Raw genomic sequence first — 14,695 nt, 5'->3', positions numbered from 1 at the left:
CCATTCACTGCAGAGGATCCATTGGTGAGCAAATGATGTAATGCTCAATTTCTCCAAACCTGTTCTGATTAAAAACAAACTCATTTACATCTTAGATGGCCTGAGGGTGAGTAAATTGTCAGCAAATGTTCATTTTAGGATTTAAAGGTGTCATATGATTGAATTCCTCAAGCGTGTGACGGAAATGTTACGTCCCTTACCATTTTGTGATGCCTGCGGCAACCACATGTGATGACCCCGGACTGGACTCCGCTCTATGCACCAAGAGCTTGTAACACTTCAAAGAGAAAGGAAAAATTGAAATCGCATCATATGACCCCTTTAAGAATGTTCAAATATTTGTACTACAAAACAAGACAAATGTAAAGGAAAGTAGGAAAAGTAGGAAAATCATTTTATGCATCTATAAAAGTTGTTCATTCAGTCTTGCCTGTCTTCCCTCTGAGCACCTCAGCTATACAAAGGAAAAGATTTCAGAATTATATTATCAACTTTTTACAAATAATTTACTTAAAATATATAGATATACTATATATACACTGTTCAAATGTCTGAGTCAAGCAACACACTGTAGAGGAGTGAAAATGGAGGCGTATGTGATCTAGGTGGGCTTAAGATGGCTGTCATATTGGAGAGGGTGGGCAGGTGGAAATGAGCAGTCCTGTGCTTGCACTATAGTCAATATTTCAAAGCTTCAGGTAGTTTTCACTCCCCTTCTCACACACACACATATCTTGGCTCTGTGGGACTGTTTCACACTCTGCCTCTGCATTCAAAGACAGGCAGACTCACACACATTACAATAACACCATTTCTCAATTTCCTCTCCCACTTGTTCCCGCTTATATAACATGACTGACACATTGTTGCTTTGTGTTGCCACCTCTTCCCAGTCTGAATGCTTTTTTTTTCTTCAATGCATCAATCAGATCCCTCGCTGAAGATCTAAACTTTTCATTAGTTTCGATGGCTGCTCGTCTCTGAAACCGGCTGACTAGTTAAAAAAGGCAGATGAGAAGATGTTTCAGCAGTTCTGCTCACAGAAATCTGTAGTGAGAAGCACTTCAGTTCGAATCTCTATGGGGTTAATCACTATTTACTATAATCAGTAGTTAATGTGCACCTCTTAAACTTTAAATATATATTTTAAACACATTTGATCCATTTGTACATATTTCTTATAAAATAGCTATGACTTTTAAAAAACAACAACAATGATTTCCATGACATGTTCACACAAACTCTCACACCAGGACAAGATGCTGGGCCTAGACTCCATGACGGTATCGTATATATCAAAAACATGACACACATCCAAGCTCAACGGAGAGTCTCTTGTGATATTGCAGTCAGATGACCAAATTTAATTATAGAAACTCGTAAAGAATAAGCCAACTGAAAAGATGTCCCATCTTCTAAAACAAACCGGCCAGAACAGACTGAACTTTTGCTCTATCCTGGCATTTGCCATTGGAAAGGTCAATGCAGGGTTGGTCCACACAGGATGGCCTTTCAAACAGTGACTGGTTTCAAAACATCACAGAGGAGGATGAGCTGAAGTCTACCATGTAACAGGATTCTGGGGGTTAATCATGGCAAGACATGTCGTGGGTACGTCCCAGTGTCCCAGCATCATGGGACTCGCACGGTCCTATAGAGCCACATTGAACTCTGTGATCAAGAAGTCAATGTAGTCCTTCTCTTTGGTTTTAAAGGCCTCCGCGATGAGACGTGCGGCTTCCCGATGTTCCTTTCCTCTGAGAGACACTCCATTCACCTCTAGGATTACCTGACCCACCTTCAGCTGTCCACAGTTATGAGCCGAACCACCTCTCTGTGGGAAAGAGAATGAGAGATAGTTTGAGAAAATGAAGATGAATTGCTTTAATGTTTGAATCAGACCGGCTACATTCACATAGAAGCAGAATAGGCTTGTCAGTCCATTTTTGGTGCTAAATACAGTTGCAGGTACACAGGTTGGTAGATTTGTCTTGGAGTAGAAAGTCATATTGAATTTAGATTGAATATATGCCAATATATGCCATTTGTTTGTGCATTTCAACTGGGAAATCAAAGAAGGAAAAGCTAATTTGAAGGGCGTATACTCTATAGTTTTCGTGATTCAAATAAAATAAAACTAAAACTAAACAGAAATAAAAAACGAATAAAAATGACAAAAGTATTCAAATTTAAATGAAAACTGAAAATATAAAAAAATAAAACTAATTCAAAATAAATACGGTAACACTTTACAGTAAGGTTCCATTTGTTGACATCCATTAATTAACATTAACAAAGATGAATAAATACTGTATCAATAGTATTGCTCATTGTTAATGTTAGTTAATGCATTAAATATAGTTATCAAATGGAACCTTACTGTAAAGTGTTACCATAAACACTAATAAATACTATATAAATAATGCTAAAGTAACAATGAAAGGGATATTTCAGCCAAAAATGAAAATCCTGTCATAATGTATTCACCCAGATGTTTCAACCTGTATGACATTCCTTCTTCTGTGGAACACAGAAGATATTTTATAGAATGTTGTGGAGTAAACAACACTGGACTCCGTTGACTTTCATTGTATGGACACAAAAAAGTAATTTTTCAAAATGTAGTTTTTGTGTTCCACAGAAGAAAGAAAATCATAGGTTTGGAACAACGTGAGGATGAGTAAACGATGAGAGGATTTTAATTTTTGGGTGAACTGTCCCTTTAAGTGATAGTGCCAGCTCATTCAAATAATCCTGCAGCAGTCTCTGTGAACACTTGATAACACCAAAGAAATGTGTGTTGTCTTTGCAGTCAGAATTTCTGTACATCCATAAAAGTGTCTACAGACAATTCCGAACTGTAAACAATACGAAATATACTGCGGTGGTACATTTTAACCACCTTTGTTTCTCAGGATAAAATAAAATAAAAACTGAAAAGCCATAAGAACCTTACCTGGAATTTACGTAAACCCAACCAATCAGATTACAGATTTGAATTCTAGAAAGCAATTGCCTTTTTTGTGTGCAATATTCATCTGACAGTCCACATCATAACATTTTTTTTATCGGTTTTATTTTTACATTTTTGGGGGGATAATAATTTAGAGCAACAGATTTTAGGGTCCCTCAGCTTCCAAAATCCCAATTTAACCCTTTTAATCCTTGGCTTTAAACTACTGATCATACGTCAGTCTGCTTTAGTGAATGACAGCACTTGTGCAACAAGAAGTAGTAACTAATGGAGGCTAAAATGCAAGAGTCACCCACTTAGATCTCACCAGCACCTCGTCTTCTGTCATTCACCGCCTAAAAATGATGGAAACAAAAGAGCTCCACATTATCTAATCTACAGCCGCTTTTGTTGTTGGATTTTCATTATGATGCTGATGAACCAACTACAGCCGGGGAATTAAAACCCACTCATGCCCGTCCATTTCTCTCCTCCCCAGATGCACTTTCTAAGTCTCTCAATCGCTTGCATTTACTTCCTTTCTTCTAACTTACTTTCACTGTCTCTTATAATCTTATTTTTGCTTTCCTGTTCTCCTGCCCCTGTCTCTCAATCCTTTATTAAGAAGCTGCTGATTTGCTGCTAAATCAACGGTAATCAGCGGCACTGTAATTTCAGATTCGTCTTTCACAGCCGAAGCCGTCCCCTCCTTAAAAAGCACATAATTTCCTCTCCAGCGCAGTCGCACGTAAAAACACAGAAAGCCTTTCACATATAAACTCGCTCTACAAATTGCACACTGAGCCAGCAGCGTTCCCACAAGCCTGTTCAACAGAGTGCTTGAGATTTTAAGTACTAGAAAAGACAGAACCAGGAATAAAACACTGCCACAATGGCGTCAAACATCAACACCTGCTTCCTGCGCTACAGCTGCCCACAACTGGAGGTCTATAACATGCTCCTGCGCTCATTATGTAATTGTGCAAAGCTGTTGGTGTTCTTATAGACCTATATATGACTGACGGCAGGGAGCTCATGATTGGGACTCATTTTGTGTCCGTCATTGTCTCAGGCTCTGCATCCGCTTTCGACCTGACAGAGGGTTTTGAAATTGTATAATCAGCTGTAAAACCTGGCAGTCGCCAAATACGAAGAACCACAGGGTACTATTGTGATTCATACTCAGGTTCAGTATTGTTAGATGAACTACAACAGGAGAAAATGTGTGGCACTTGCCTGTACAAAAATCAAGCCATGTTGCTAGAATGCTGGTCAAGGTGCTGCTAAGTGGAATTTAAAAGTTGCTATGTGAATGCTAGGGTTGCTTACTAAACCAAGTCAAAAGAGCCTGCTAACAAGTCTCCATGACATTCTGGCTCCTAGATATGACTACCATCTTCCAGGTGACAATCAACTAATAGAACAGTAATAGAACTCCTCTCCTCAAGCTGTCTATTGCACAAACAGTGTGAGATTAGTTAAATGTAATCCTTAAAAGTATATTCAGTAATTTTTTGTAGTTTTACTTCTGAAGAAATTAATATAAATGATGTTAAATATCATGTTTATTCACATATAGTAGCCTAATAATAATATTTAAAAATATCGCCTCATGGTAGCTGACATGTTGAGATCACATGACCAGTAGAATATTACTTACTTTATCTTTTGCTCATGGAATAAATTAAATGGAATAAATTAAGACAAATAAATCGGTATAAATTAGGACAAAAAGCAAATTTCTTTAATGCCTTCAGTAACATATATCACAGTTTCCAAAAAAACAAAACAATAAAAGAACTGTTTTCAGCGTTGATAATAATAAGAAATGTTTCTTGAGCAATAAATCAGCATATTAGAATAATTTCTGAAAATACTGAAGACTAAAGTAATGGCTGTTGAAAATTCAGCTTTGCCACCATAGGAATAAATAACATTTTAAAAGATGTTAAAATGGAACATTATTTTAAATTGCAATATTTCACAATATTAGCATTTTTACTGTATTTCTATCAGTATTTTTGATCATTTTTTACATTAAAACACACTTACATGTATTGTATATTTCTATATGTATATTTCTGTATATATATTTGTTATTAAATATTACTATTATTATAATTATAAAAATAGAAATGTAAACAAAATATATAAAAAAAAAATATAAAAATATACATATTTATTATTATTAGATTTTTTGTTTATTTGATGTAAAATAACCCTGTCAGAGGTGGAAAGTCCAGGTTCAGAAATAAAAGTCCTCCTCAGTATTTTGTTCCAATCACCTGGATTTGCTAATTAGCACAGTTTTTCAGCCAGGAGGTAGAACTAATTAGTGAAATCAGCTGGCTGAGTTCATGAGTGGAGTAAACATATGGCAGGACTTTTACTTTCTGACCCCTGGACTTTCCACCTCTGAACCCTGTATATAACAGAACCCTGTACGGGCTACTCACCTGTATGGTAACGATGCGTGGGAGGGGCTGACGTGTGTTTGCCCCACCTTCTATTGCGATGCCCAGAGTACTGGCGCTTTTTGCCACTCTCACTAGAGTCGACATGGGCTCCAACAGACCCGGCTGCAAGGTAGATTTACAGACAGATTAGAGACAGGATGGGAAAGATGGGAAGAAGAGGAGAGAGAAAAGAGAGACAGGAGAGTAGCAAATCAAAGAGAGGGAGAGAGAATGAAAGGGAACAGAGATAGGAAGCAAAGACACATTTGCCTTTGATGATGCACACTGCTTTGTGTCTGACGGCCTAAAATAGGGCCACAGGAAGTGGCTTACGCCCAACCACAGTGTCCTCAGATAGCACTATTAGTTCACTCTGCGAGATCAACAACACAGCTCATGCGTATAAGAAAGCCGGGAAGCAAATAGCTAAAGGACGGCCAAAAGGAAGACTCAGAAGATTCAGCACACTGAGATTGGTTTTTCAGAGAGCTGTTGGATCAGTGATATGTGATGAGATGGACGAGTCAACAAAGAAAGAACAGAAAAACTTAAGGAAATGTATGTACCAAAAGAAGAAAAGTGAAAATTATTTGTTAAAAGTCAAGCACGCTCAGTCACAGGGAGGGGGGACGAAATAGATTTATGCAACTGCACTCTTTTTCACTCTCATTCACACTTTTAACACCAACCCTCTGTCACTGTCATTAACTCTCACACATCCACCTCTCTCTCTCTCTCTCTCTCGGTCTCACCGGTTTGGCAGATGTTTCTCCTCCTCCGTGCCCATCCCGTGGGGTTCTTGTGCGGGCGGGACGTGGGCTGCTATCTTTACTGAGACATCCAGATTCGGCAATGTCCACACCGCTGTCCTCGCTAAGGGTCTGTCCGCTGTCTGACAGCTGGGATAGTGTCCCTCCTACAAGAAAACGGTGACAATAAGTGCATTCAGATGCAATTAGAATCGAGTGTAGTGGGGTTTTGTGTAGCCGAGCTACAGTCTACATCTGTTTTTCCAAGAATACTTGAAAACATGTAATGGAATATTTAAAGGATTAAATACACATTGTGTGTCAGCTCTGTCTTTCAGAGCATGTGCACAGCGCCAAGGCCTGATTAACTTATACATGCTGGACAAAGCTGAGTCACAATTGCATTATTAAACTCTGTTAGTCTTACTTTGCAAAAACTATACTTAATTTTGGAATACAGCACTTTTGCTAGATTTTTGGCCCATTTACTGTCTGGAGGGTCAGCTCTAGTTGCCAAAAGTCACTGCCAGTCTACAGTTTTTTTGGTCAGGCTTCATTTTTTATTTTATTTTTTGCTCCAGGTTATCATTTCATCCCATCAGAGGATATGAAACATGTTTAATATTTTGAGCTGATTTAAAAACACATACTCTTTCCCAAATATGCCTCCTTCCCATACTATATAATAGTGAAAAACATTATATGAGCCTGGTATGTCCGAATTCATAGTGTTTCTAAAACAGTAGGAAAAAAGCATCCTGATGACCCACTACTTCTTGCGAGATTCTGAAGTGTGCATTTAATGGACACTTTACTATCCCATGAGGCCATGGGAGAGGATTCATGAATGGCAGTGAAGCAATGCAACTGCAGGTCCCATGACAGTAGCTGCGTTTCCATTACACTTTAAATTGCGTAAATTGAAATTGTGAATTGAAAAACCGCTCAATGGAAACACGTCAAATTCGCGCAAACTCCCATTTATCACAAAACGTTTTTATGCTCGCATGAGGTGGTTTTTCAAGCAATTCGAAAAAGGAATATGAAGCAAAACTGCATTGGAAACAGTTTTTTTGCATTTACAGATCACCTGGCATATGTAAAAGTCACATGATCATTATTTAACTTACTAAAACTGCTCTCAAGTATAAGGGGCTTTCCTAGCCATTAATGCTTGGATAACCCCTTATTTACACTGCACATGTCTGTGGCACATTATGGCTCCGACGCAGCCACTCTAGTCTAGTCACTCTAGTGGCACATTTCAGAAGCAGCACTGAAGCGGCTCGCCACGCTGCTTCGCTAAAGATACATGCCTACATCTCCTTCGATTAAAAATAATGGCTATTGCGGTGGCTGCAATATACAGTATGTAAACCTACATCTATTGATGTCTGATCTGTCGCCATGACTTATTGGGAGAGGAAAAAATGATGTTTTAGTCATATAACATTGGTTAATGGAAACGGCGTCATTTTGTAATAGATTTTTATCGACATTTCTAAAATATCACAAAAGTTTTGCTCAAATCTGTAATGGAAACGCAGCTAGTGCTAACATGGCGGGTGCAGTACGTCCGAATTTCATTCATACAAATATTCATACTATAACGGTCACAAAGCAAGTTTCAAATAAAATGTAGTACCTACTATACAGTATGCCATTTTGTACGCAGTGATACTATTTTTATTTGTCATGCGACTTATGCAACCATTAACCAGGTTTTAAAAGTTGTGTAGCGCATTCCAGTATTTATATGATTTCAGTTGGACTAAAATGCTTTAAATGACATTTCAAAAGGACAAACTATTGCTTTAGTCAGACTGAATTTGAACGGTTATAGTGTTTCTAAACACAGACAGACAGACAGTTGAAGTAATACATCTGCAGATTAACAATTTTAACAACCATAAAAATTCCTTGCTTTTTAAGAACCAAATGTTATAAACTTTTGAATGTGGTCATTTTGGTAAATTCAGGTATTATGTTATCTTGTGGATTATATGTAAACATATATTATGTAAAATAGCTTATTCAGGCCAGCACTAAAATTAAGTATCTTATTATTATTATTTATTGTTTTTATTATCTTATTTTGATAAAACATTTAGCAGATTCTACAAGGTGTATTCAAAATTATGACCGCAATTGTGATTACTTTCCAAAGTTTTTCTCCCAAAAATCATAATTCATGTAATTGTTTTCAACTATAATTCAAATTATAAGTAATTCAAAAGTCATATGTGGTTATTTTATCCATGGAACACAAAAAGAAAGTGAGTAAAATGACTGAATTTCAATATCTGCCTGAACTAATTCTTTTAAAATGAAAATTTTTCCTTTTCAACACGGAGGATAATTCATTTTTAGCCATTAATTGGGTGAAAATAACCAGACTGGATAGAAATCGACAGCTGGTTAATGATAGGCCTACATTAAATATCTGCAGCTGCCCACAATGCATCAAATCTGGCCAGTCTCACCTCGCGTCTGTGGCAGCGGCCGCACCTCGTTCACATCAGGCTCTGCGTTGGGCCTGTGCACCTCCACCATGACAAAATGCTGATTGGATGCTGGGGAAGAAGGGGCGGGCTTATCTGGGCATGGGGGTGGAGAAGGAGGAGGCGGCGGCGGGGGCCCATTAGGGGCGGGTGGAGGAATCGGAGATGACGATTGGACAGCAGGCTTCACCTTACTAGGAGACTGGACTCGGGGGAATGGTCCTATAGGATGCTGACTCACTATTGAGAGCTGAGGTGCTGGGACGTCTATCTTGAGGGTGTCAGGAGGAGATGTGTGAGGTTTGGGTGCTTTTGGGTGTTTGGGTTCTTTGGTCTGGGAACGAGAAGGAGCAGTGAAGCACAAGCCCGATTGGGAGGAGCTGGAAGAGGGACGTTTGCTAAGCGTGGCTTTTCGACTGGGCCGGCGCTGAAGCCCTGGGGGAGGAGGAGGTTTAAAGGAAGGAGGGGAATCTGAGGTGGAATGAACCTCATCCTAGGATGAAAGAGGAGAGCGTTAGCCATATTTCAGATTATATTTCAAAGGAGATCAATAAAACATTCCGCATTCAATAACACAGTCTTCACAGCTTATAATGCACCATACACACCCATACATTAAAACATACGACAATTACCCACAAATCACTGCTTTGAGGACAAGAACAACCGGTTCATTCAGACCAAGTGGCAAAGCAAAAAACAAAACCAAAAAAAACAAAACAGGAAATGAACAAAATAAGGCTGAACGGGGTGAGCAGAAGCCAGATGAATGAGGTGTCAGTGCCGTCAGAAAGCAATCAAACCGAAATGCGAGTCGTCTGCGTGGGTTTTTTTCCCCATCTGGGCTTGAACATTCTCTGGAAACTTTACGTTCACATGCTCCTGACTTGCACCTGATAGAGCTATGCTGATGCTTGATGGGGTTTTGTCAGATAACCAACAGAAAACTCTCTGAGAAAGACCCCAATCTTCCTCAGCCATCTCTCTCACAACAGGCAGCCGTCAGCGAAAGTGTCATCATCTCATCTATTTCTCTCTTTCACTCTTTCCGTCAAACAACCATCAGCTGTCTGAGTAGCCGAGCCTTTATAACCGTTTGAGATAGAGCTGGGCGGCATGACAGTATAAAATATGTCAACAGTAGAGATTTTGCTATACTGTTGTACTGTAGATATATTCTCAACAATGTGCAGGACTGCTTTGCGTACGTTATCTTCACATGACAGCGACAAGAAACATGGAGTAAATAAAGATTAGGATTGAAGGATTAATCATTCTGGGGCATATGAGGAACAGTTTAGCAACATCAGCTTGCTGCGTTAATACAGAATGTGTGGTCAAAAGTGTGTATTGGCTGTTTTAAAAATGTACAATCAGAATTTCAAGTCAGAATATAGAGTAATGTTAGTTTTGAAAGTCTTCTGTTTTGAAATCCCATATCTGTTCATAATCTGTTTTTGTACTGAGGCCAGATTTATCATTTGTCTATTATGAATCTTATCTTTTGGTTTTCATCAGTGTTATCATTAACTAAAAATACTAAAAACATGTTGTCAATTGAAAAAAAAAAAGAAGTTGGAATAAAATAAAATTAAATATTAGGTTATTAGGTGAAAAACTAAACGAACTAGCAAATATTAGAAATACAAGTAAGCTGTACTTTTACTAAAATTACAAACTAAAATAAAACGGAAACTAAAACAGAAATAAAAATAAATTAATACTAGAATTTTTTTTTTTGTATAAAAATGACAAAAAAAAAACAATATACTAAAGCTAAAAATACTAAAAATGAATCTAAAAAAAACACTGAAAAACTGAAAATATAAAACTGAAAAAAACCCCTGAAAATATAAGAATTAAAGCTAATTCAAAATATTCTAATCATATTTGAATAATATTAAAATCACAATGGTTAGCTTCCATCAAGTGGCAATTAAAACAAGAAAATCATCTAATGAGGTAAAGTATTATTTATTTGTACAATACATAATATATATTAATATAATATCTAATTAAAATAAATAGTTGTTGATCTCATTAGATTATATCCTTTTTTCATATACCATTTGCTAGATTAAAATTAAAAACTACATATGAAATATATTGTTATTTTGATACAAAACCACATTTCCTGTGACATAACACTTTGTCATACCACCTACCCCTATGCTGAGAGTTTTAAATTTCGGGTTTCATTCAAAGGCATCATCACACCGGTCATAATCTGCCCCTGGTAATTTTCAAGGTGTTCACTGCCAGTTCTCATAATGTGCTCTATTCCACACCTCAGCAGATTCCAACACTCCCCTTTCTCTCTCTGTTCCCCCTCTTTTATCTTTCCTGTTCCTCCTCAAACTGAAGGGCTTACCAGAGAGATGTCTGGCAGGGCATTGCTACGCTCCAGAGACTGTTCCCCGTTGTTCTCTGCAACACCATCGTTCTGGGAGAGAGAAAAACAAAAGTGAAAACGAGAACAAGAGACTATGAAACAAATGAAAAACACAGCTGTGTGTTTATCCCCTAAACAAAAGTTCAATCCAAATTGCATTTTGTTGAGGGCCCATTTCACAGAGGGGCATCAAAACACAATTGCACTTACAGTCCTACATTTCAATCTCGCATCCAGTCTCATTTTCCGTCCAACACATATCGCACAGAGAGGAAGAGAAGCCCTGATTCGTGTGCTTGGGTGGAATAAGAGGGAGGTGATGTTGTGATGGCTGATTGTATTCAGACCTGTGATTCACCTCATTAAAACTCCCCTCCACCAAAACAAAAGCCTCATCAATTCACTTTATTTGCGTGCTCGCCATGTACAAAGGAGGCACTTATGGACTAATTTGTTTTATGTTTTGCCTGTCACTCCTGTAATAATTGTGCTTTTTTGCTGTATAATTGTACAATTTAGAATTCATTTATATTTCATGATACACATTAAACTGAATTCATGAACAAATGAGTCTAATGAGTTGGTTCTTTTAATGAATAGTTACAAATGACTCTTATGAGTCAGTTCTTTTAATGAATAGCTTCATTTACCAGATTGAATCAGTCTAATGAATCCTTAACTGAACTGATTCAGTTACCAGATTGAATCAGTCTAATGAATCCTTAACTGAACTGATTCAGTTACCAGATTGAATCAGTCTAATGAATCCTTAACTGAACTGATTCAGTTACCAGATTGAATCAGTCTAATGAATCCTTAACTGAACTTTTAACCCTTAAAGCTGCAGTCCGTAACTTTTGGCGCTCTAGCGGTTAATAAACAGAACTGCGTGCGTCTTGCGGAAGAACATTGTAGCCGGAGCTACTTCTCTCTGTTTATGTCTATGACGAATCACGCAGGTACTGGGCTACTCCGCAGCAGTACCTACCCGAACCAGTCTAAATAGTCCGAATATAAACACTTATTATAGGTGTACCGTAGTGATTCAGCACAAGCCAAAAACATGGTTTGGAAAATGGATTCATGGTGTAATCGCTTAATATATACATTTTGAACACAAAAAAGTTACGGACTGCAGCTTTAAAGGGATAGTTCACCCAAAAATGAAAATTCTGTCATCATTTACTCACCCTCATGTCGTTCCAAACCTGTATGAGCTGCTTTCTTATGTTGAACATAAAAGAAGTTGGTGGTTGCCATTGACTTCCATAGTATTTTTTTTCCTACTATGGAAGTAAATGGCAACCACCAACTGTTTGATTACCAGCAATCTTCAAAATATCTTCTATGTTCAACATAAGAAAGCAACTCATACAGGTTTGGAACGACATGAGTAAATGATGACAGAATTTTCATTTTTGGGTGAACTATCCCTTTAACTTTTACTGAACTTTCTCAGTAAAATTATTTTGTAACAGTTTCATAACCGTACATATAAGTATATACGCTACCATTCAAAAGTTTGTAGGATTTTTTTTTTGTATATTTTGAAAGGAATCTCTTACACACACACCAAGGCTCACCAATTTATTTGATCAAACCTACAAAAACAGTAATATTGTGAAATATTATTACAATTTAAAATTTTTATATTTTTAAATATTTTTAAACATTTTAAAATGCAATTATTCCTGTAATGTCAAAGCTGAATTTTTAGCAGCCATTACTCCAGTCTTCAGTGTCACATGATTCTTCAGAAATCATTCTAATATTCTGATTTGCTCAAGAAAAAATTATTATTATTATTATCAAAAGAAATTCTAACTCCAATCTTTTAAATGCAAAAATTAGCCAATGACATTAAATCACTGGCTGGACACAATGTTCCGTTCCCTTCCTTCAAACTAAAACAGACAGAACAGCAGACTCAGAAAGACACTGCACTGTGCTGGCTCAGGTCCTCCACCTTCCCACAATCCCCTGCTGTGCTCCACTGGAGCATGAATCAGGACGCTCTCTGCGAGACGACTTCCTTTTTTTTTTTGTCTGGGGGGGCTTATCTGTGCTGACAGCTCTGCATATGGCTGATGAGGTGCGGTACCAAGATGAGAGTCCCAGAGCGAGCACTTCGTCTGCGGAGCTCCGCGGGAGCTGGGCTGCTGCCGCTGCTTCTTGTAATTACCAGAGCCAGAGCTGGCAAGCTTACAACAACACCAATCCACAGAGGAGGGCCACGAACAAAGCTTGCATGCAAACACGTTCACTCATTTCCAAAGTGCACGCACACACATACACACACACACAGAGGTACATATATACAAACAACTGACCCATGATGAAGAGGTACAAAGTCACAGCGGACATATTTTTGATTTGCGACATGCATGCATGTACTAATGTCAGATCACTGCAACCCACACATACACACAGACAGATATCAGACATGAGTGACTTTGAGAGGGATCAATCCATGCAGAGAATGTAGACTGTGCTGTATTATGTTCCTGTATGTGTGAGTGTGTGTTAAAAACAACCCCACATCATAGCGAACTCTAGTTTAACATGTGTATGTTGGCTAGAGAGACACACCCAAATCGAATACCATAGTAACCATATTTTCCAACAAAATATCACAGTTATAGCTACTGGTTATGGAAGCTAAAAAAAGATAATTGAGTTTTCATCTCACAATTCTGACTTTTTTTGAGTTATAAAGTCAGAATTGCAAGAAATAATGTCAAAATTGTGAGATATAAACTTTTTCTTCCAATTCTGATTTTATATCTCGAAATTCTTACTTTTTTCCCTCAAATGTGACTTTATATATCGCAATTCTGACTTCTTTTCTCAGAATTGTGAAATATAAACTTGCAATTGACTTTGTAACTTGTAATTGCGAGTTTATATCACATACTGTAATTCAGACCTTGTAACTCGCAATGGAAAAAAATCTGAATTGCGTGATGTGATTTTTGTTGCTACGCAGTTGCTAAGGTCTTCTGATTGTATTTTTTCATGGTGCTATACAGTTGCTAAGGTCTTATGGTTGTATTTTTTTTGTTGCTATGCAGTTCCTAAGGTCTTCTGAGTGTATTTTTTCGTGTTGCTATGCAGTTGGTAAGGTGTTCTGAGTGGATTTGTTTTGTGTTTGCAGTTGTTAAGGTGCTCTAGTTGTTTATAGTGTTGCTATGCAGTTGCTAAGGTCTTTTTGAAAGTATTTATTCATGTTGGTATGCAGTTGCTAAGGTCTTCTAAGTGTATTTTTTCATGTTGCTATGAAGTTGCTAAGGTGTTCTGAGAGGATTTATGTGAGTTGCTATGCAGTTGCTAATGTGTTTTGTAGATTTTTAGTGTTGCTCTGTACTGTAGCTAGGGTTTTCTGAGTGAATTTGTACATGTTGCTATGCAGTTTCCAGGGTGTTCTATGTGGATTTTTAATGTCACTATGCAGTTGCTAGGGTGTTCTGGGTGATTGGTTACTGGCCAAAAAGATCCCCATCACAAGTCTCTATGATATTCCAGTCCCTAGATATCGTTCAAGTACCTCCTTCAATGTTAATATAAGTGATTTTTGCAGCCATTTCATCGCTCGCTGGGCAAAAATCATAAGTCTAATCGCTCTGAAAAGTAATAGCACGCCTCTC

The 14,695-nt window shown here is 37.7% G+C and overlaps 1 protein-coding gene across 4 annotated transcripts in view; it reads right to left on the bottom strand.

Annotated features, from left to right (window-relative positions):
- Positions 1–346: 346 nt before the first annotated feature.
- The window catches only part of LOC107661489 (whirlin-like), a 114,262-nt gene continuing 99,913 nt past the window's right edge, over positions 347–14,695 (bottom strand). For all 4 annotated transcript variants that reach the window (XM_016451112.1, XM_016451125.1, XM_016451106.1 and 1 more), the window contains 5 exons: positions 11,031–11,102; positions 8,642–9,152; positions 6,162–6,325; positions 5,410–5,532; positions 347–1,834 (listed from right to left, as the gene is read on the bottom strand). In XM_016451112.1, the coding sequence (XP_016306598.1) occupies positions 1,652–1,834; positions 5,410–5,532; positions 6,162–6,325; positions 8,642–9,152; positions 11,031–11,102 (1,053 nt within the window). In that variant the 3' untranslated portion in view covers positions 347–1,651. The remainder of the gene's footprint in view (positions 1,835–5,409; positions 5,533–6,161; positions 6,326–8,641; positions 9,153–11,030; positions 11,103–14,695) is intronic.

Source organism: Sinocyclocheilus anshuiensis, unplaced genomic scaffold, assembly GCF_001515605.1.
Source record: "Sinocyclocheilus anshuiensis isolate Anshui unplaced genomic scaffold, SAMN03320099.WGS_v1.1 scaffold457, whole genome shotgun sequence".
Classification (NCBI taxonomy): Eukaryota; Metazoa; Chordata; class Actinopteri; order Cypriniformes; family Cyprinidae; genus Sinocyclocheilus; species Sinocyclocheilus anshuiensis.
This window is presented reverse-complemented; position numbering and strand designations above follow the sequence as displayed.